Genomic DNA, 25,023 nt, shown 5'->3' with positions numbered 1-25,023 from the left:
ACTTATAAAAATCATTTTCTATGTTTCAGAATTATTCCTTTGCTAAGAAGTTTAATTTATATTTTTAATAGCCAATGTCTTTCACAGATGGATGTTTTTTTTCTTTCTCTAAAGGATAAAAGCAATTTTAAAATAAAGTCATATTGGAGTATTGGCAGATAGTTACACTGATAATGCAGTGATTATAGATGCAGATATTGTAGGGTAAATATTCTTTTCAACAACATTCTGCATCATTATTATCATAATTGTTTCTGATCTAACTACCCAATGCTGTCAAACTGGAAAATTTACTTTGCAATATAAAGGTAAGTGCCAAGCATTCAGTTACTGAGAGAGTTTGATCATACATGAGCTTAAAACTCATTAATAAAAGACTGTCCTAATTCAGAATATGCCAGGCTCTACAGGTGGCCACTGCTGCTTTCTGGGAATTCCATGCTGTCGAGTCCAGGGGTCTGCTCTTCACAAGTCCTTGTCCTGCTGTCCACTTTTCATAGATGCTGCTCCTATGTTGGTCGGCGGGGAAATGGCCCTCAGGCTATCTCTATTGGGAAGAACTGTGACAAGTTTGGAATCGTTGTTCATGAACTGGGCCATGTGATAGGCTTTTGGCACGAACACACCCGTCCAGACAGAGACAATCATGTCACCATCATAAGAGAGAATATCCAGCCAGGTGAGAACTTTGGGGACCTGCAAACCTACATTTATAAACCACGCAGACCTTTCTTAATGTACTATAGTCAACATTTTACTGTATTAAAACTTGTTATTCCCAAGCTTTCCCTCCTATGATATAGGCATTTTGTTTTAAATATGAGTGGTTTTCATGAACGGACATGAGCTCTTGAGCAAAAAGCTGATAAGATAATCATTTCAATAAACCTATTTTAATACTTAGTTCTTTAATTTATGCTGTTTAGACTGTAATGGGGTTCAGGGTTTGCATCATGTGTTATAGCTACTGGAATCAATGCTGTGTCAGGTGTTATTTCTAGAGAAAATTCCTGTGAAATGAGTCATTCCCAAAATAATCTTAATAGTTTATTGGAAATTTTTTTCTTAGACTTAATTATTCTAAGGACAAAATTTTAAAGAGTGGTTTCACTAGTTAAAATGGTAAAAAAATCTAATTTTCTCTTAGAGTCTTATGAGTGACAATACACTTATTGTCAAATTTTATGTTTCTTTTAAGTCTCATTCGGAAATACCAGTACATTTGATTTGAAAAAATTTCCAATTCTTGTTTGGCATTTTGGTGTAGTGTGTCTTTTAAGTATATGCAGAGTCAAAGGGGGTCTTATTTTCCTATTCACTGACAATTAAAGGACTATGCTGACTTTCTTAGGATATTCTGAAATAAATATCATTTATGTCTTTGTTCATTCGTCATCTACTCCATTCTGCTTTCTGCAGCACTAGCTGTGGAGATACTGCTATGGAAAATGCCAGAAATCTGTGTAAAGATGAATAATAGCCATTCATTGCCAATACTGCAGAGTCTAAAATAAATATAACAAACACTACTTTTGGCAACTGAAGACAGTTGTCTCCAAAATTAGAGATAAGAAATATTAAAAAGAAAAAAATAAACATGAATTGAGAGGGCGATGAAATATTTAGGCTTAGAAACTCATAACAACTTTTAGCTCTGTCCTCCTGCTCTATGGCAAATTATAAGTGGGGGACTTGTTATTAATTATTAATTTCCCAGGGAGATTAGATTATTGAGAATCAGAATCATCTGTATAGGTCTCAGAAATTTATGCCTTACCCTCTCCTGGGAAATAATTGGAAGATTGTGCCTTAGTTTCTTTTCTGTTGCTGTGATAAGACACCCTGACCAAGGCAGCTTAAAGAAGCAGGAGTTTATTTGGGGTTTATGGTCTCAGAAGATTTGATTTGCAGTGCATGCTCATCATTGCAGAAAGCATTGAAGCAGGCAGGCAGGCATGTAGCTGAGAGCTTACAGCTTACAGCTTTATCTGCAAGTCAGAGGAAGAAAGATCCAAGTGGGAATGATGAAGACTTTTGAAACCTTAAAACCCACCCCAAATGACACACCTCTTCCAACAGTTCTATCCACTGAGGGCCCAGTGTTCAAGTATGTGAGCCTATGGAGACTATTCTATTACAACCATCATGGATTGTAAACAAAGATCAGATCTGAAAAGTTCTGCCTGCTGTGAGACCTTTAACTTGGGGTGGGGAGGATGAAGCTGGAACCAGCAGATTCCTGAATAAATAGTTTTTGTGGATGAGGAGATTCTCATCAATTGAACATGAAAGGACAAGAAAAAGACATGCACATAACCTCCAGAATTCTTTAAGGGGAACATGAGTGGAAGTCTTCAAAAGTTTTATTCCAGGCCAGAGTACAAACATTGGTACTATCAAATGGAGCAGGAAACACGGAGTAAACACAATGTTTTTGTGAAAGAAATAATGACAAACACCAATTCAATTTTCCTAATTTTTTATTGGAAAAGCCTGTGATGATCTTTAGAAACAAAGGAGAGACAGGACTGGATGTGGAGGACTATCCAAGGATAAACCTTTAGTAGTACATTTGACCATTTCAGGGCAACCCGAGAGAACAGCAAGAAAACCTAAGCAATAATTAGAAAATACCTTCTGAAGATTACAGTAACATCTACGAAATAAGAAAAAAGTTAAAGGAGTATGGTATCCAGAACCAGGCGAATAAATCCTTTTTCTAGAACGATGCAATCAGACGATGAAAATAAAAGAAAATGTATATGGCCATGTGAAATATCTAGGCACTTGAAACAGTTTCCAGTGTTCATTTTACATCATTAAGAGTGAGATTAAAAAGAGGTGATATTTCTGAAACTTCTTTTAAGCACCAAGTAGATGAGAGGATTGCTGTTGGGGAATTTTTGTATTGCTCGCTGTCTGCCAAACATTTTCATCATGTGGACCAAGGAAACAAAACAAACTTATGAGGAAGGCAATATTTGAAAGCAGTTGCTGATTGAGGAGCAGAAGGAGGGAGAACATGAGCAAGGAAGTCAGGACCACGAGGGGTGCACCCACACACTGTGACAGTGGAACTGATCTATTGGGAGCTCACCAAGGCCAGCGGGACTGGGACTGAATAAGCATGGGATGAAACTGGACTTTCTGAACACGGCGGACAATGAAGGCTGATGAGAAGCCAAGGACAATGGCACTAGGTTTCGATCCTAATACATGAACTGGCTTTGTGGGATCCTAGCCTGTTTGGATGCTCACCTTCCTGGTCCTGGATAGACGTGGGAGGACCTTGGACTTCCCGCAGGGCAGGGAATCTGGACTGTTCTTCATTCTCCAGAGGGAGGGTGAATGGAGTGGGGGGAGGGGGAGAGGGGTAGGGGAGTGAGGGGAGAGGACGATGTGTGTGAGGAGGGGGAGGGAAATTTTTTTTTGCAACAACTAAAAAAAATAAAATAAACAAAAAAATCTTTAGATATGGCAAAACAAGGAAGAAATGTGAACATAATAAAAATAGATATATAAGTAAATATATTCAATGCTGGAAAATTATACCTCTGAAAACTGTTTTTGATTAAACATTCAGGCTAACAGGAAAAAGAACAGTTACTGGATGAAATTTCCTGATTGACTGGAACTACCACAGCGGGAAGATCCCAGGCTGAAAATAACCACATGGCAGGCTAATTGTTTATGCATTTATGACTTGCTGTGAGTCAGAAGCCTGAGATTAGGTGGTTTTTCAAGAGTAATGACTAAAAACGCACACACTTTGACTTTAAGTTTACATGCAACATAGGTGACTATGATAAAAATGGAATTTGTGTGAAGACCTGATTATTTGAATTTGTGTTAGATTGTGGTTGTAAATAATTATTACAAATTATAATTATTTGTGTAACACTCACACCAGTAATATAATTTTAAAGTAAAGAATATTATGAGATGGATACATAGTATGTGGAAGAACAGCATGCTCTACTTTTATCTTCTTTTGTAGAAATTAGGTCATTGTTCCACTCCACTATGATGTTCCAAGTAGACATTGTGGGGACATATGGTTTTGTTTTTGTTGCGTATGAATGGATATGTGTATAAAAACAAACAATAACACCAGTCACTTAGTAAAACCCAAAAGTAGGTCCCAGATTTCTGTTCTCTTTTCTTTCGTTTAGAAGTCTTCTGTTTTTCCTGGACTCTTAGGGCAAGAGTACAACTTTCTGAAGATGGAGCCTGGAGAAGTGAATTCTCTCGGGGAAAGATATGACTTCGACAGCATTATGCACTACGCCAGGAACACCTTCTCAAGGTTGGACTCTCAGGTTATACCTTTTGACTTTTAATTCCTTTTCTCATGTGACTGAGCCCAAAGCTATGTTTATCTTTAGAACTAGAACCGCTTTTAAATATCACTGCCCTGGGGCAAAAGAAATAGAGCAGATGTTCATGCAAAAGATGTTTAAAACACTCTTTCCAGTTCTTATTAAAAGCACACACTGAAAGCGATATTGAGAATGGTACAGATGAGTTAAGTGATTTTATATCCTTGAGTTATTAAATATTCAGTGAAAACAATTATCTAACCGCCCAGCATTTTAAACTGGTAAAGTATTATTTAATAAAGATTGAGAATTCACAAATCAAATATGTGATCCCCGTGTTGCACGGAGATGCCATACCATATGCTTTAGGTCGTGTGCACAGGCTTTTTGAACCACTTATGCCGCAGAATTGATTTAAGTAGATGAAAACTCAAAGATTATGCTCGGAAGATAACTTGCTTTCATGTAGTTTACAATTGATAGTAACACTCCAATTACGCACTTAAAATTGTATTAATTATAACTGTCTTATTTGAATTGTAATGCTTTTGGGTTTTGATCTACTTCACCCTAAAGATGATTCTATCAAACAAATAGCTCTCAGGTAAGGAAGTTGGAATTCCAACACCAAGTCCCCAATCTCTCTCCTTTCCAATCACAGATGCTCATTTTGGAACTGCATACCCATTTTCTCACTCTCTGTTATTGTTGCTCACCTCCGTCCACTTCACAGTTCATTTCTATCATTTTTTTAAAAAAAGAGTGTTACAAAGAAAAGACAAAGTCAAACTTATTCCTAGGTTCATTTTTTAATTGAATATCTAAATGAAAGTGTGCCAATGAGCCCTTAAAATGTGAGTGCATAGTAAAACTTCCTTTATTAAAAGATTAGACCTTCAGAAGTGTTGTTGTTATCAGCCTTTGAAGAGGGTTCTCTTCTCAAGTTCGTACAATAGACACATTTATTCATGATACATCTCTTCAAACAGAGCAGCGTTCAAGTATTTATTGTTCCTGGAATGAGAATTTAAGTTTTGGTAAAAAAAAAAAAAATACACCCAGAAATCTGGGCTGAAATTAGAGTTATAAAATTTTATTATTAGGTTAAAAGTTGGAATAGAATTAAGTTTTCCACAGAAATATGTAAGAAATTGCTGTGTGGGTCTCAGTTCAGACAAGACTTCTCTACCGTGGCTCTCAAATGAATCATTCAGAATTAACCTGAGGTTTAGTTCTTTGGAATATGGGAGGGCCTGGAGAGTAGCCAAAACAACAAGAAAAATTCTTTTCTTGTCTTCGTGGATGGTGTATCGTAAGTTTGAATTGTCTGACTTCCCTTAGTTTGTCCTTTGTGCGTTATTTGTAATTGCCACCATGGAACAGCATGCTGTGGGTACCTGTAGCCTGTTTCTCCCACATTGTCTTACTTTGTCAAACTTGAATATCCTTACTGTTCTAAAACTATCCCATTCCTCTCTCTGCTGCTGTGACTGTAGGCACACTTGCACAAGGTCAACCAACCCAAATCCCAGCATGGACTAGGGAAGAGTCCCACCACTCCTGAGGAGTAGTTGACAATTGATGGCTACTAGGGAGGCATGATCCGTTTTTTTTTTTCTTCCCACAAGTGCCGCATCTGATAAGCTCTTCTTGGTAGAGGAGACGGCTCTAAATATAACTTCTGACAGTGCTCACCAGACAACTGAGAACATGAAATTGAGAACAGATAGTAGGGAGTATGTTTGGTAGAAATTGGAGGAGAATGAATGGTTGTGAATTTGGCCAAAACATATTGTATACCTGCATAAAATTTTCAAACAACAAAATTCATCTTATCAATTTTCATTAAAAATCTACATTTTAAAAGGTCGTATTTATCCATTTGAAAGATAGTTATCCGATTCATCTAGTTCATAATAGCTTAGTCTGAATCTGTAAAGAGATTGCTTCATAACATATTTAAACAAATAATTTCAGGAAATGACAATTTTGGCACCTCAAAAATATTTGAAGCTGCTGTTTTTAATTATGTCAAAACCATATAATAAAAATTTATCATTTCAACCATGTTAAGCTGTTTGCTTTAGTAGTGTTAAATATATTCACTGTTATAAAATACATCCCCAGAATGTTTTATGTCTCAAAATAGAAATGGTGGTGCCTGTTAGACAGCCCTGCTCCCCCTTTTGTTTACCCTCCCAGCACCTTGAGTATAGTTTTATTTCTCAATTCTGTGAATTCAACTATTTTGGACACTTTCTTTAATTGAGATCACATGTGCTTGTCCGTTTGTGACCACCATGTTACATTTAGGATTATTTCCTTCAGATTTACTGCAGCATGGTTCATTTCCATGACACTGATGAATAATATTCTTGTGTGTGTGTTGTATGCGCCTGTGTGTGTGCATGTGTGTCTGTGTGTTTCTCTTCATGTGTTTGTCTGTTTGTGCATGTGAATGTGTGTTTGTGTGTTTGAGTGCATATATGTGTGTATGTGTGTGTGCTTGTATGTATGTGGATGAACACAAACATACACATCAGTGGACACTTGGATACTAGGTCCCTGGAATTGCTTCTACTTTCTGGTGGCCTACATAGCACTGTGATGAGCAGGGTTCACAGATATATCTGAGAGGCGTTGCTTCCCATTGCTTCCTCTGCCATCCCAGGAAGCTGTATGTAAAGTCACATTTTAGTTTGACTTTTAGGTTTTGATTTCTGCCATTTTGTAAACCCACTAAGTAGGCAAATCTGTCCACCCTTAGGGGCCTCCCAAGATCCTTTTGGTTTGTGTTGTCTTGCTAGCAAAAGTCAAGCCAAGGGTGGGAGGACATTCTGCTGTGATTTTGATTTACATCCCTCTCAAAGTAGAATGGCTTCACCTAGGCAGAACTCCAGTTTGTTTAATTTACTGTTGTCAATTCAGGCCTAGAACTGTGCTTAATAAATGTTTTCTAAGGGAAGGAATAAATGGAGCCAAAAATGCTGTTCTGTGACCTGCAATTCAAGAGCAATATGTTCAGCTTCATACTTTGGAATAGAATATCTCTTTGCTTATCCCAACCTAAAATATTTTTATATTTTCATTAATTAACTTAATAGATTTTATGCCAAGTGAAAAATCTTCTATTCTGATTTTTTTCCTTAAAAATTCATGTCATGCTCACCTTATGAGACCTGGATAGAGGTGGGCGGTCCTTGGGCTTCCCACAGGGCAGGGAACCCTGATTGCTCTTCGAGCAGATGAGGGAGGGGGACTTGATTGGGGGAGGGGGAGGGAAATGGGAGGCTGTTGCGGGGAGGAGGCAGAAATCCTTAATAAATAAATAAATTAAAAAAATATAAATAAAATAAAATAAAATAAAAATTCATGTCTACATTCAAGACTTCTAGCCATTTTGAAGGCTTTTCCAGTCCATTCACCATTTCTTCTGGGTTAAAAATATTTGATTTACATCACAAAGTTAGAATATATTTTTAGTGCATATTCGGAAAATAGCTAGTTTTCACCACAACTTTGAGTCCAAAAGGTTTCTATCTGTACCTAATGTTTAATAAGCCATCAGTAACACTTTTTATTTATTGATTTTATCTTGATAAATAATATGTGCATTTGATTTACATGTTATCTATAATTGATTACTCTGTTTTGTTCTTATTCTTTCAACACAAGCTGCAGTAATATTTAGAAAGCAGAAAGAGTTAGCTTTGGCTAGTTTAACTAAAATTTTACTTTAACTTTTAGCTCTTGAGTTTTTTAGTAACCTCATATATATAAATATTTTTTTTTTTGCAATCTTGTGATCTAAAAGATTCTTGGATCAATATGGGGAAATAAAACAAAAGTCACAATGTCCTTTGTGCACTATTGGCAAGTAAACCTTATTTCTAAAAACATTTAACACATATCTAAAAAAATGTACTCCTGACTTTCTGGAAGTTAAACCATTTTTACACACTTTCCCTGCTCTGATTAGAGTGTTTGGAAAACCTCATATTCTGCCTTAAGTTCAGCCTGCTATAACTACTGATGAGATTTAGAAGTAATGACCACTATGTTTGTTATGGCTACATTTCTTCTAATTTGGTGACTTAGGTATGGTTTGCTTCTGCTTTTCCAGGGGGATGTTTCTAGACACAATACTCCCTTCTCGTGATGACAATGGCATTCGTCCTGCAATTGGTCAACGGACCCGGTTAAGCAAAGGAGACATTGCACAAGCAAGAAAGCTGTATCGGTGTCCAGGTACTGCACAACAAACACAGGAGATTTGTATTCATCCCCGAGCTTCACCAGAGTATCAGGCCTTGATTTCTTCAACTGTTCTCTTGTCCATTTCTATTTTCACAAATGGCATGCACATTTCCAATTCAGTAACCTAAATGAGGATAATGAGAATTTTAGAATGTTGTGATGGAGACAAGTTGCCAGATGTCAAAAAGCACCAAAAAGAATTGCTTGCCATTACTAAATAGTCAGTCAATTTTGTAGTCAAATGCTGTGTCTGTGCCAATATTAAGAAGAATAGGCTTTCTTATGCAATCAAGTACTGGGAAATGAAAAGGGGCTTGATATGTAAAAGCACTTGCAGTACAAGCACGAAGACCTGAGTTTGAATCCCCAGCACCCACTTACATATCTAAGTAAGCTGTGTGTGTCTGTAGCCCCAGCATTGAGGAAAAAGAGAAAGGTGGTTTCAAGCTTGCAGAAAAACCAGCTCGTCCAGTCAGGAGTTTCTGATACATTGAAGACCTTTGACTCAAGGTGTCTTCCTTTTGGCCTCTTTATGTTTACATGGGTAGAACTCACACACACATAGGGATGCATCAATAGGTACTCCCTACATTATTGGATTCTGAATGATCTGTATTTGAAAGACCATCATCAGCAAAACACAAGTTAAAATTTTTATTAGTAAGGATTTATAAATATATTCTGTAAAAGTTAATGTCAACCTTGTTAATAGGGATCTGTTAAATAACATTAAATAGGATGATGAATGAAAGTTCTTAATTTAGAATGTCCTAATGGACAGGGCATGGTGGTGTGCACCTTTCATCCCAGCACTCAAGAGGAGTTCCAGGCCATCATGGTCTACAAAGTGAGTTCTGGGACAGACAGGGCAGTTACACAAAGAAATCCTGTCTCAAAAATCCAACCCCCACCAAGAAAAAGTCCTAAAGGAAGAATACATATTAGTGTCTTAATGAAACAAGAAAAGAGTCCCTGTAATCCAAATGGAAAGTGTTTGGATTGCATATACCTCTAGTATATCTCAGCTTAGTCTCTGACATTATCAAATAGAAAGCTTTTATAAGATTGTTTGCTGAAGCTTCTCTTACCCCAGTAGGAATTTTTTAAATATACTTCTGAAATTTGGACTGATAATTAAACTCATAAATGGTCACAGAGGTAGTAATAATTTTTTTCAGAAAATTGAGAATATTATAGACACATTAATCAAAATTTTAGGACAATACTTAAAAAACTATTCATATACTAAATATTTGTGGGTTCTTACATTAAATCAGCCTTGAAATATGGAGTTGATCATGGATACTTTCTTTCTAGGAAATAAGAGACTGCAAGTTGGTTTATTTTCAAAAATTAAAACGTGTTCATGGACATATGGCATAGACTCTTTGAACAGATTAAAACTAGAGAAATACACCAAGAAAAAAGTGAATCAGTTGAATAATCACAAGGAATGACTAGGTCTTTTATAATTCAGTGTCGATGCTGACATTAATTTACTGATTTGAGACCATAGATTTTATTAGACCTTTTCTAAGACAAGAGGTTTATTTGTTGAAATCAAATTTTCTGGAGGAAAATTTTAAAAATGTTCCTTAAAATTTTATTGTAATAGCTGTCCTAAAATCTGGGCCTAGTAATGTTCGAGAGATTTATATAGTTACAATTTAAACCTGCACTTAAAACCTTTGCATCTTAATGATTCAATATTGAAAATAAACTTTAATATTTTTTAATATAAACTGTCTGCTTATCAATTCTCATATATGCTAAAAATCATTCTACTTAATGTCATTGATTAATTTATTTCATGATACTTATGTTAGATTCATAATTAAATAAATACACTTTAAAATGTGTTAAATCTTGTAGCACAGGTCTGACATGCCAGGTATTAGGACGATAAAAAAAGAGAATCATAAAGTCAGAATGTGTCTCGCCATCAGGTTGAGTTCAATGTCCACTTGGGAAATTTGGTGAGGCATCCACCTAAAAGAAGATGAAAGTTGGGGATTTATTCCAGTGGTAGAGGAATACTAATATGTCATGGTCCTAGACTTAATCCTTAATACTGAAGTAAATTGATAAATGTCTAAATGGACATTACATATGTCTATACAGCATTACTTTATTTTTGTCTGTCACAAATTTCATAGCAAAGTTGCTAGAAGACAATGCCACCAATGTGACAGAAACACATGAACAAACCTCATTAGTCCTGTGACATTTGATACATTATTTACTTAATATCAACCAAAATGGGCACTTTCTGTATGAAACTACTTTGGTTATTTCTCTAGATAACATGCATGTATATGTCACACCTGGAATCACATGAGAGGTGCATTTGAAAGTAGATTTATAGAAACATCATTAAGAATTGGTGAAAAAAATGATGACACTATGGTTATCAGCCTTTCATTCTTACTTATTTCAGTTAGTCATATTCTTATGAATTATAATTAGATGTAGCTTTCACATGTGAGTTCACTAGGGAAAACTGATAGTGTTGATTAATGCAGTAAGATCAATTGTTCATGTAAGCTTGTGATCCATGAGAAAGCTATCATGGGTTTTTAAGGCACTGTGAAAAGTGAGATGTTCTTTACAGCTCTTGCATCACAAAGGACAATACATGTGTCAAATTGCACAATCCTACTGAACTGACCTTATTCTTACTTTTATTAAAATTGTATTCGTGAATAAAGACAGTAATTGGATGCTTGGGATACACAAGGCTGTGGCTTATATAGTCTGTGATAATTGTACCCTCTTCCAAAAGAAAGAGTTTCTAGTGAGCTTGTTGTAAACACCATTGCTTTCTCCTCAAGAAAACAGAAAATAGTTTATAATATTAAAATTGTATACATAATGTATATGTTGTTAATTTCTTCAAATAAGTATTATCTAATTTTATAGGAATAAGGAATATATATTGAAAACATTTCTTGTAATCCGTTATTACAGTTACACGCACACACAATTATTGCCTAGAATACATTGAAAAACCTTATGATTATCATTCATTCATTTTCTCCTGCTATTTCATGAGTGCATTTATTCTTCTACCCAGCACATTTTGCCTCATCAGTGAACGGCAGCACACCCTATCCCAAAGCCCAAGCCAGAATGCTAGGGAGATCCCACTTTCCTTCTTCCTCTCTGTTTCTGTGTAGTCATCTGGCTCTTGGATTCCTGCTTTCTCGGTGTGCAGCTGTGCACTCACATCTGGGTATGAATCTCTCTCATTGCATTAACAGTAGCCAGTCAGTCTTCAGTTGACTTTTCCCATTCTCCATTCTCTTTGCCTCTTCTGATTCCAGCAATGCTGTCCAAGTGACATTCAAAATGCAAATCTTTCTTCTCACAACTTTAAGAAAAGTTTAACTTCCCTTTCAAGGGATCATCTTTCAAACTTATCCTGTTTCTCTTTTCAGCCTCTTCAAAGGCATTGCTCTACAGCCTTACCTCTCACCATTTCCTTCTCTTAGAATCATGATGTCATTTGCTTTGGCATCTTAATTCATTTGGAACACTGAAAATTTCCACTCTTTATGTCTTCCTAGTCAAATGTCCCCTGTTCTCCATTTCCCCACAGTGGCAAAACAATTGTTTGATCATTGCCCTCATATCTTATTCTCATAATTGTTACTTTATCTGTTATTTCCCACACTAGACTATAAGATCTCCCAGGAACTCGTTGACATTAAAACGTGTTATAAATTAGGTGCTCAATTGATATGAATGCATAATCCAGATTCATTATGTGAAAGTTAGTGTGCTGGATGTTGAAGACAAAGAAAAGAAAATCTGAAATATATATATATATATATATATATATATATATATATATATATATATATATAGTGTGTGTGTGTGTGTGTGTGTGTGTGTGTGTGTAACACTGCATGAAAAGGGAATCTCATGGCGGAAACAAGTACAAACATGGTCTCTTGTTGACAACCTCAAACTTGGTTCATAGCCAAGGATGATGTAAGCTTTGATCCTTCTGCCTCCCTCCTCCATGTTCTGGGACTATACACATGTAATGACCCACCTGGTTATGTGGACAGGACTTCAAGAATTCTAGGCAAGCACTTTATTGACTGAGCTATATATGTAGCCACTACCAGTTTTTGAGAAACATTTCAAATAAAAAAAATCCAAAATTCAAAGTTTGAAGGAAACTGAAATGGATAATTATAATGCTTTAAGGGGCCCTAAGTTGTTATATATATTTTTATTGTATAGATACTTATGCTTTCTTATCCTGAGTAAAACTATAAATTTATTCCTACAAAATTTGGAGAAGGGGAATTTTTGACATTTGTTGGAAACTTTAGACATTTGACAGGACAAATATTTGTAGATGATTAAGAAGTCCATCATAAATTTAGCCTCATTATTAAAAGATGAGGCTGTAGTTTCTTAAAAATACTCCATTTTATATTATAAATTGGAATCTTTATATTAAAGAAGGATGTACATGAAGTATCTAACTCAAATGTGAGTGGGCCACTTTTACTGTTGGAATACTGATCATAAAAACTGTCTCTTGGGAGATTTTGTCCAGGTTTTCAATCTTAACTACTTGAGATTCAGAGACAGGAGGATTGCAAGTTTAAATCTTTTCTGGGTCAGCCTGGCCACAAGCTTTTGCTTGTATACACAATGTCCCAGGTTCAAGGTCCAGCACTACAAACAGCAACAAGAATTTATCTCATTATATTTCATTATTTTCATTTCCCCAACTATTATTGAGGCAGTTGTTATAATCTGCACCTACACAATCATGCTCTCATCCCTCAGTTTTCCTAATTGAAGGTAGAAGTATTTCAGGATGAAAAAATGTCATGTCATTATCTTTGACCCTAACAAAACCACATGAAATCTAATTAGAAACATATATGTTTTAAAGGGCAAGAAATCTGATTGAAAGCTCTTAAAATTTGCTGTTATTTTAAGATTACTAAGTAATAGGATTGGAATTAAAATTGCCCTGTCATTCCTGTGTTTGCTGTTACTGGACAAGCATTTGAATAAATCGTGCCGTCTGACACTGTTGTTTCCCACCCCACCCCCAGGTTTTAAATGATGCTATTTTGAGACAGGGTGTCACTCTGTAGCTTAGGCTGGCCTCCAAACCAAGGTACTTTTTCTGCCTCAGGCTCGAGAGAGCTGAGATTGCAGATGTGAGCTACCATACCTAGTCAAAGTTTGATTTCTATATTTGAGCATAAATCAAGCAAGGGTGTGGTAGGTTGAGACTGTGAGCAAGAGACAGTGATGTTTTTAGAAAAATAATCTCAAATGCTGAATAAAGCTTCAGTTGAAAGGCTATTACTTTTTTTTACATTGTAATCAGGCTATAATTTATAGAGTGATAGTTTTAAAATTATGTTATGTTTTGGTTTTTACTTTAGGAGAATCTAATTTTAGTAAGAACAGTATAGTTTGTAAAGATTTGTGAATCAGATATTTTATTGTTTTAATTCTACCGTAGGAAATACAATCTAAATTTCATTTTGGCTAAGAGAGGCTTTGATTTCTCACGGGATTTCTGTGTAAAAAGTGGAAAAATATATTTTTTTTTATAAAACACATTCAACTGCCCCATTATTAATTAACATCTAAGCACATCTTTCTTTGAAGTATGTGTTATAATGTTAATAAAGTCTTCCAAATCTCTTTGTAACAGCACTTATCAAGGACCATGATCATTCAGTAACTGTGTTAGATTATTTGCTTCTGACCTTGAGCATTTCATTTTATTCTCCAATTCCTTTTATCTGTCTTCTTTGTAAGAATAAGCATTGCTAATTCTTACTTTGTTGTACAAACTTAGTGTCTGTTTTGCTGATAATATAAATATTTATATCATCTCAGACTCTTTTTATAGCTCTGTTATACATTTCCAGAGTCATTATCGTTTTTTTTATTTAACACAAGATATGCAGTCATTCATAATTTATTGAGTATTTGATGAGATGAGAGTTCACATCAGATGCTGAGAGTTATGCCTCAGATCCAGGGAATATCTCTGTTTTGAGTGCAATATCCTTCACTTGGGAAAACACTTTGTTTTCAGATTATTGAATGAAGGTTGTGAGATAACTGGCTGAAGTAATCAAGAAATTCTTAAAGATTTAAATAAATCCACCCAGAATCAGGGGGCATTGCATTGCAAAAGTTATGGGAAAACTAATGAAATTGTGTCCATTGGGCTACAACAAGCCTTGAGACCCTATAGCTGACAATTTGCAATTCCAGGTGACTGATGCTTAGTTTTAAAAATAATACAAACTTACAAAGAGAAAATTATATAGTCACTATTCTAGAAATCTTTACATATTAGTGAAGAAAATAAAAATAAAAACAGAGTGACATGTATAAAACATTCTAGAAAACAGGTATTTCCCATGATAGTGTTTAAAGATGTCTTTATTTTTATTTTAGGTATATGAGTTTTTTACCTACATGTATGTCTCTGCATGTGAGTGCCTGGTACTCACAAACACCTGAAGAGGGCATCAGATCCCCTAAACTATAGCTCAAAGAATTATAAGCCACAGCGTGGGTGCTGGGGACTAAACCTAGGACCTCTGCAAGAATAACAATTGTTCTTAATCACTGAGCCGTTGTTCCTGCCTCTTCATAATACTTTTTGTTTTCTTATTATGAATTATTGTATGTGACATTTTATATCATCTTTATTGGATATTTATTAGTTATCATAAGAATTTTTAAATTTAAATAGGAATATCACTATGAAATTACCATTTACATTTGCAACACATCACTGATAAATATAGACTTCATTCACATTGATTATATTAGTGAGAAAAAGAGGAAAGTTTCTTGAGGTTGCAGGAACGCAAAAGTAGGTCTTCTCTAGCCTGAATAAATATAGATGTCCTTGAGATTGTCTGCTGTAAGAATGAATGAGATGTGTTCCCATGAAGGCAACCTTATATGTGCTAAATTATTTATCACCTCTAGTCTTGTTTTATGGTTATCTTTAGTGACACCGGTAAGCATTCTGAAGTTCTCTAAGAGAGACATAAAAAGCAATTCATTTATAAGGGTAGTCAGTCTGGGTGATGCATTCCTGATCAGTTTGAAGATATAGTTAGAGGTCAGTACTGCTTACAGAAAGAAAATAAGAAAGAAAAAGAAAAGAAATAAAAATATGCATTACTATTTAATGTTCTATTCATTCTATTCATTACTTCCATAATGATTGGTAAATAATTTCATGCCTTTTTCCCTTTAGCTTGTGGAGAAACCCTACAAGAGTCCAGTGGCAACCTTTCCTCCCCAGGATTTCCAAATGGCTACCCTTCTTATACACACTGCATCTGGAGAGTGTCTGTGACGCCAGGAGAAAAGGTAGCTGATACCCTCAGGAGTTCCCCTTCAGTCTCCTCTAAGTAAAGCATTTCACAAGTTTTAAACTATATTTTGCTTACTATTTATTCACTGTAATTGTTCATTATTATTATTATGAATTTGCTATGCTGAAGATTGAGCTTAGAGCCCCAAAAGTCCTTGGTACACACTTTAGCAATGAGGTGCAGCAGAAGATGGCTTCTCTTCAGTTTTGATTTTGAGGTGGGTCTTTGCAAGCTGCCCAGGCTGTCTTTAAACTTCCTCTGTAGCCCACGCTGGCCTTTAATTTTTAATCCCTCTTCCTCAGCCTGACACACAGCTGGGATTACAACTGGTATTGCATTATCAGGCTTGGTTTTATTTTTGCTTCATTCTTCAAATATTCGGTTAAAATGGAAATGGCTCAGATTTGAAGTTTGGAAAACTTTAATTTAAAATATTTCAAATGCATTAGAATGGTTGATAGTATATGCATCATATAATCAGAGACAATGAAATTGACATGAAAACTATAAGACAATTAAATTCATGCATTTTAAAATTTTAAAAATGTGTCAAAGTTAGCATAAACATATATTATGAACAGCATGTCCATATTTAAATTGTGTAAATATAGTTGTTTTATAAACCTTTTATTATTTTTTTAAACAAAGAAAGCTCAGGTTCAAATGACCTTCATCTGTAAGAACCTCTCAATAATTATTTTTATAGGACAGATAAGGAAAATATCCTATCTACACAGAAGGAAAACATTTATGTCAATATAATTATGGACAGTGAAGAAAGGGAGTCCTATTTCCCCAACACCTGAAATTAGGGGCAAAAAAAAAATCTCACTTGAGTTACAAAAGCAAATTCAGATGCTTGTGTGTGTGCGTGTCTGTGCTCGTGTGTCCATATGTACTGTGTGGATACAACCTGCTAAACGTGCATTTGACCCAAAGAATAATTCTATTAATGATTTATTTTAAAATAAGCCTGAATCAAAGAAATCAGAGAAGATACTTCCCAGTTATTATTATAAATTCTATTCTTATTAAGAAACTTTAAAAATTAGTCCTCTTTAGATGGATAAAATTCAAAACTGTAGCTTACTTGCATTTCTTTACAAATATTGTTCTTGAGAAATTATAGCATGCACACTTAAGTCAAAAGAATGAAAATAAATGTGTAAAAAGAAAACAAATGTTCTTTGTTATATTAGTTTTGTTAGGTTATCAAATTAAAAATAGCTAAGAAATGGAATCGCTGAGCCTATTGCTTCCTGGATTCTCTGTTAAAAGCAAACTTTATGCCTGTAAGTGTGATAATAATGCCTGTAATTGTCCCAGTAATGTCATAATAATTAATATTAACAAATATATATTCATGTTAATCTTTAGTTTCTACAATTTTTTGTTTGAATTTGACCCCTCAATTCACATGGAACTGCTTGACTACCCCATTAGGGTTCCTGTAACACTGCTGGCCTTTTGCTCTTCCGGAAGATGCTCAGCAGTTGTAAGGAATGGCACAGATAAGTAGCTGTGCAGGGTCTTGTGATAGTCCCAGAAAAAAAAAGTTACATGAATGCCCTCACAGGTCATATGCTTATTTGTACTTTATGAATTACATGCCTGTTGCAATGCATTTAAAGATTTTTCAATTTACTTTCTGTGTAGTTTATTTGAATAAGCCCCATTCCATGTTATAAACACCACAGTTTCAACTCTTTTCTTTCTAACTTTTTGGGATAGTTTTGCCAAGTAGCTTTGTCTGGCCTGGCATTCACTGTGTAGCACAGGCTAGCCTTGACATCACAGTAATCCTCTTGACTTTGCCTTTCAAGTGCTGCAGTCCTATGTCAGAATCATCAAACTGACCATAGTTTTTAAAAAGATCTTGTAGAATTTGAAAAGATTCGGATCAATAGTAATAAAACTCATCAAATTATCTCACTTTCCAGTTAACTAGGGCTACTCACATTGCATATGTCCTATTTTTAATGTTCTTATACCTAAGTTTTTCCTCATGTTAAAGAAAAATTTAAAAGAGGAGGCAATATTTAAGGCAGAACTCTAGAGGTGTTCAAATAAAAAATGTTATTAATATGTAATGAAATTTAGAAACAGTAGATTTGCTAAGCAACTCAAATAGACAAAATGGTACAGTGTTTTCGAGAATGAAACACTGTAGGGTTACAAATATACAGTTTTCTCCAAACTCATGCAAAAATGTAATAGAATTCCAAATAAGTTTTCCAATAGATTTTTTTGTTAGCTAACAAGATCAAGTTTATTTAAGAAGTGATATGTTGGCCTAAGAAAGGCAACACTGGCCAAAGTATTAATGACACTGAGTAAATTATATCTGAATCTAGTGGACAAGCATGAAGAAGATTCAGGAATCTGGAGCATGTGTATGTATTATTGTCAAAAGAGCTTCTTATATCAATGGACTAACACAAAGGCCAAAGTTATGCCTGATGGCACTGGCAATTTCTGATATAGTCATATTATAAAAAATATTTAAATAAATTTGTAAAAATATTTTTCTGTCAATAATCCTGAAGTAATTTACAAGAATGTGCCCACAGCTGTTTCTCCAGTCAACCAAGAAGAAATAAAACAATGTATAAGATGTTAGAATTTATATAATATATATCATTCTTATGAAGAAAATAAGACTCTTTTAACTAGAAGAATTGTAAGAGGCATTTTAATTAGAAATATAAAAAATTGTAAAAATTATCTGCATAAGCTTTAAAATAGAAATACATATTAAAATAGACACTTACAGCCCAGAAGCTCAAGAGAATGGTAGTGTTATTCAGACACGAAAGTTCAAAGCCCTCAGTAAAGATAACAGAAGCAGTAGAAACCCATCAGAGTTACAAGTGCAATGATTTGTTCATTACAACATGAAGTCATTGGCTGTCACTCTATGTGGGAGATGCTCTTTGAACCCATGGTGATGTCTTGCACCTCCTCTCTCAAACCTTCACAGATAGAAGAAAACTATGTTATCAACTGATTGACAGGGTTCACAGTCTAGAAATAAGAAGGTGAAGTAATCTCTATGGGGTATTTGGAAGCTTCTAAAAGATGCAATACCTACACTATTAGCAATAGCAGTCTTGGAATGTTGATGTATGTGTCTTCTGATAGTGAAAACTTAGAAATGAAATAAAGCAAACAAACATGAATTTGAAGAAAACATTTATAATTTAATGAGACAATGAAATTGCCAGTTAAGCATCATATACCTAAATGGTTAAGCTTTTAAATCTCATGTATTGGGGGTCAAAATTACAGATGGATGTCTGTCAAACTGTTGGGCATTTTCAATGAGGAGCTAGCCCATCAATAGATTTCACTTTGTTTTTTTGATTTCCAGCATCACATATACATTATTTGTACATGGGAAAACAGTCATTTTAAAATAAGGTCATAATTATGAAAGAATATGAAGACCACAATATTATAGGACTCAACACTTAGAGTAGGGAGGATGGCAAGTTGGATTGTATGTACATTTCCCACAATCAAAATTAAAGACTTTCATCTCATAACTCTGTTCTAAGGATCCAGTGTCTCCAGGTAAAATGATCTGCATTCAGGCTATGTTGATTCTTGGTGTTTTAAGAGTTAAGAATTCACAGTTCAAAATTTAGCTGTGGTGACCAGGCAGAAGGCAGTATTGATCTGTCTGTCACTTACAATTGATTGACCTTTGAACAAGGGCAAATTGCTTATGTCTCAAAAAGATTTAGAATAGTCCCCTTTTTCTGTCTATCCCATTTCAAAGCTGCCATTTGAGTGTTCTCCTTTTGCAAGCTTTTATTTTTAACCATCCATTTGTGCTTTATACATTACAATGATTCACAATCCACCAATTATATTTCCAAAGATAACATGTAAGTTTATCGACTGTTTATACATTCATCTCTGAGTCTATTCAGGGGATCTATATTGTGATATGTAAAATAAAATTTGCTGTCAATAACTTTGCAGTCTTGTAACCCAGTAATACCATTGCCAAATTTTGAAAAATAACTGAGGAAAGCGATTGAAATTCATGGTGGGAGTATAGGAGCAATTAGATCTCATTGGAGGTCTGAAGGTGACTGAGTCAAGGCTAGTTTATAGTAAAGACTGGGATGAGGAGAATTTCAAGGGATGGGGAGGGGGTAAGAGGAATCCAGGCAGACCTGTGCACTTTGAGGAATGGATGCTAACACTGGGGAACTTGCTCAGGGCACAAAAGTCACTAATAACCAGTATGTCTTTAGTTAGGAATAAATGTGTTTGAGATCATAAATATGAGTCAGAGAAGGGGCATCAAAGATCTTGAAACTCTGCCGTTCATGAACTGATGGTAGCCAGGCTTTACTGAAATTGATGTGGCCACAGAGCACAGGAACCACTGGGGAAAAAAAATCAAAAACCAAAGGACACTATATTCTGAAGCTACTCTTCCATCTAGGAAACAAAGAGCAATACTTTTCCACATAGAAGCGTGAGAAGGCAGCATTTTAGGGATTTCACAGTATGAAGAAGCTGTCAATTAGCTGGACAAAGAAGTGGAGAGGGGGTGAAAGAGAGGTGTGAAAAAAACATAGTTAATATCAGGCAACGTCAAATCAAAAATTCAAAATCCAAATACTATTATACAATTTTAAGAAGAATTGTTTTTAATAACCCAATCCCTAATCCTTTCCCTCATCTGCCATTTAGTTGACCTTTATAGAAAGTATGAATGCCCTGGGGTCACCTAAATTGTATGGCAAAGACTTCAGTGAAGATGCCTATTCTTAGGTTCTTTTACACCTCTCAGTATAATAACTAGGTTTTCTTATGAAAATTAAAATTTTTTAAGTGTTTCACAGCATAGTTTGCCTATGACAAATGAATTGATGATTTTCTTTATTTATACTTCTTTTTATTTTATTGAAAATAGATTTTTTTTTTCTTACATACAATCCCAATCACAGTTTCCCATCCCACCACTCCTTCCAGCTTCCCACCACCTCCCCTCTCCTCTGGATCCACTCTCTCTCCATCTCCCTTTTGAAATGAACAGGCCACCAAGAGACAACAACCAAACGTGACAGAAAACACAGTAAGACAAGACGAATTCACTCCACAGTGCTGTCAGAGTTTTTAATAAGAAAATTCAGCTGCAATTGGATCACTTTAACTTTGCAACTGAAACTCCTCATAGACCAGGAACTCTGAGAACTTTCTCTGGCTTTCTTCCTCTGTTCCATGTTCGGAAGAAGCTGTGGTTCATTTCAAATTGATGCTTATTATCATAAGGAGTGAAATAGTTATTGTAATTCAGCATTCTTTGAAAGATGCAATATGTTTACATAAAGTAGTATAATACAAAACAAACCAGTATTTACCAAGTGCTTTGGATTTGTAGTTTAACCATGGATTCTTCTAGCAGTTTTAGGCAAAGGCCCAGATTTTACTTCTATAGTCATAGCCCTAAGATTTGATTGGAGAAAACCTATCTTTATTACATTTTCTACTTCTAAAGGATTCTATGTTTCATATTAGTGTCAGGCCGGTTTTGTTCCTCCACGGTGCTTGACGCTTAAACTAGAAGATTAAAAACAAGATAGGAAACTCTTCTGTTAGAAATTATACCCCACCTAGCTCTCTCTCTCTCTCTCTCTCTCATTTTCTCTCTCTCTCTCTGTCTCTCTGTCTCTCTCTCTCTCTCTCTGTGTGTGTGTGTGAGAGAGAGAGAGACAGAGACAGAGACAGAGACAGAGAGAGAATAATGGCAGGGCGTCCTAAGAGTTTACATAATAACTGCTTGCTAGTGGTCCAGGCACATTATTTTCAGTTTGGAGTGAAAGTTGAGGATAAGCGTATTTCTAATTTAGCTGATTTCTTTTTCTCATCAAGTAGGAATTTTCACACAATTATAAAATTTCATCTTAAATTTATGGGAGGCCACACAGAAACCTCAGTTATCTCCTTTGTGTCTTACTCTACTTCTGCAGTCTCTGCTCTCATCGAGGAGTTCTCACATGATCCTGTTGGATGCTCTCAGGAGAGTATAATTGCAAAATGACATTATCGCTCCTCTCTCATTTTTTTTAGTAGGCACAAATAAAGCATAAATTAAGGTAAAAAATCCAGAAACTACTCTCCAACAGTTTCTGAAGAATAGTCTAAAGTTGTGTTGGTGCAGAGATACACCAACTTTGGGAAGTTGGAATAAATGATTCAGAAGTATAGTTTTTTATAATCAAATATGAAAGATGATTGAGAGAGAAAGAATGATGAGAACTTAGCTCTTGAACATTTGTGGAAATTTTCAAAACATTTTTTCTAAATATTTGGGATAATAAAACTGATTAAAGAAGAAGAAAACTGGAGGAAAGGGGGAGTGCAAACTGGGAAGATTAAAAACAGAGGAGTGAGTTGATTAAAACTAAGTTATGGCAGAAAATGGATTATAACTTTGAAATGCATTTACACTGCATAAAAATCTGGGGAGATTTTTATCATTTAATAAGCAATAATGACACAATAAGTTATGTAGACAATGAAAACCAACTTTGAAGTAAAATTTCATTAGCGATCATTGTGATACCTAGACTTAAGTAAGACGTATAGGTTTATTTGGAGGGATCTTGATTCTTCACACTGCAAAGTTGTGAGCTCAGTATGGGTTTTATAATAAGTAGTGTTTACTCTTTATTTTCTGTATGTGTGAGATGTGTATGGGTGTTCCATGTATGTTCGCATGTATGTGAGAACAGGTAAGAGCATATGCACGTGTGTACATGTGTGTGGAAGTCAAAGGTTAATATTAGGTGTCTTCTTCCATTGTTCTCCAACTTACCAGTTGGATTATCTAGACAGCTTGGTCAAAATGTTCCATATCTTTGCATCCCAGAAATCCTAGGATGACAGGTGGGCTGCCATGGCTGCCTGGCAATTAAGTGGGCAGCAGGGGCCCAAACTCTAGCACTCACGTTCTTGCTGCAACTCCTTTATCGTGTGTGTTATCCCACAGCTCAGTCAGCAAATTTCTTCCTTTCTTTTTTTCCTGCCTTTTCTCTAAAACAGTGGTTTTTGTTGCCTTTGGATATACAGAAGTAGGATTTTTGGATAATTTCGTGTTCAAATTTCAATTTCTTAAAGTTTCCTTGCTTTCCATAATGTTTGTAGCAATCCACATTCCCATCAGCATGCACAGATTTCCTTCTGTCAATTCATACGTATTCTCTTCATCTTCCCTTCTTTCTCAAATAGTTATTCTAGTCGGTATGAAGTAGTCCTCACTGTGGTTTCTATTTGAATGTCTTCAGTGATTAGTGTTATTGATCACTTGTTAATATTTACTATTTTTTAGTAAAGACAGGTAGATTGTTTTTCACACAAAGCACTCTGATCACAGTTTTCTTCCCCAAGCTCTCTGGTGCTACCCACTTCCACAGCCACCAAAATTCACACCCTCTCCAGCTCTCTCTCATTACAATACAGCAGACATCTGAAATATTAATAATAATAAAATAAGAAAAGCGAGGGACATATATTTTCACCAGAGTCGCCAGGCTGTTATGGAATACAGTACAGGAAAGTTAATCTCTCTCTCTCTCTCTCTCTTTCTATCTCTCTCTCTCTTTCTCTCTGTCTTATTCCTCCTTGTCTTCCCACACCTTCTTGTATCCAGCATTTCCACTATCACTGAAAGTTTCTTTGAATATTGTTACAGACCATAATTTAGAATAAGACATTTCAAATATTCATAATTCATTGCTTTGGTTAATATCCATTTCAGTTTCTAACGAACAAAATTATTGTAACTTTTTAACTAATTAGATATAGTTAAAGTACAAGAGAGTTGAAATGAGCTTTTGACAATATAAAATCATTTCCAAGTGAATTTGGCATCATAGAAGAACTTGACTACTGTTAATTGCATTCTACATTTCATATAATGAAGCAAAAATAAATAAGTTAATGATTTGAAAAGTGAAGTCTCTTATAAATCCATAAGAAAACATCTTTTCAGGAATTGTTCTTGAATTACTTTTATAAAAAGCAGTATCATTCTAACCAAAGAGACGAATAAAGGGTCATGCACAAAGTCACCTGGCTCGGAAGCCTTTGCATGTGTATTCTTGCATCTGGAGAACTGAAGTACCATCTGCCTTTAATTACTCTCAGAGGGATAAATATGAGTACTGGGGCCGTACTTAAACATTTCAACACACACAAAGCTATTATGTTCTGGGAATATAACACATGGTGTTTATTTTTAACGTAATTATAGTTGTCTTGATCATTGTCTTTGAAATAAATTATTAAAAAGAGACCGTTTGTGGAAAATCTGAAATTATTCATGGTTCAAGTAATTTACCTTAGGAAAAATTCAAAATAAGCTTTTTGAACAAATGTTTCTATTTGTTTCAGGACTGCTCAAATTGACAGCGATTTGGTGTTAATTGCTAAAATGCTTCCTATTCCCAATGATTAACATCGAGTTGTGGTTGCTATTATTACATATTGATATGAATGCAGCTGGGACATGGTTCTCTGTTAAAGTACTCACTTGAGTTTGGACCTCTAGACTACACAACTGAATGCCTTATCAGACAAAGCTATCATGCTGTGCAGTCCCATGTTGTAAAAAAAGGCGGCGGGCTGCGTCCCCGGCACCCGGCCGCCCCCACGGCTAGCTTTACCCGAAATAATAACACGGAAACTGTATTTTTTTAAACACAGCTTGGCCCATTACATCTAGCCTTTTCTCGGCTAACTCTCACACCTGGACTAGCCCATTTCTGATAATCTGTGTAGCCCACGAGCTGGTTTACCAGGAATGATCTTAACCTATATCTGTCTGGAGTGGGAGAACCATGGCGACACTCTGACTCAGCTTTTTTCTCCCAGCCTTTTGTTCTGTTTACTCCTCCCACCTATGTTTTAAGCTATGAGGACCAAGCAGTTTCTTTATTGCTTAACCAATGAAATCAACAGATTGATATATGACACTCCCACATCAGTCCCAGCAGAGGTGCCATGAGAGACGGAGGCAGATGCTTCTCTCG

General features: G+C 35.4%; 1 protein-coding gene across 2 annotated transcripts in view; it reads left to right on the top strand.

Moving 5' to 3' along the window:
• Positions 1-25,023, top strand: part of Tll1 (tolloid like 1) — a 178,627-nt gene that overhangs the window by 104,362 nt on the left and 49,242 nt on the right. For both annotated transcript variants that reach the window (XM_075986871.1, XM_075986872.1), the window contains 4 exons: positions 501-679; positions 4,201-4,306; positions 8,443-8,567; positions 15,850-15,965. In XM_075986871.1, coding sequence (XP_075842986.1) covers positions 501-679; positions 4,201-4,306; positions 8,443-8,567; positions 15,850-15,965 — 526 coding nt within the window. The remainder of the gene's footprint in view (positions 1-500; positions 680-4,200; positions 4,307-8,442; positions 8,568-15,849; positions 15,966-25,023) is intronic.

Source organism: Microtus pennsylvanicus, chromosome 9, assembly GCF_037038515.1.
Source record: "Microtus pennsylvanicus isolate mMicPen1 chromosome 9, mMicPen1.hap1, whole genome shotgun sequence".
Classification (NCBI taxonomy): Eukaryota; Metazoa; Chordata; class Mammalia; order Rodentia; family Cricetidae; genus Microtus; species Microtus pennsylvanicus.
This window is presented reverse-complemented; position numbering and strand designations above follow the sequence as displayed.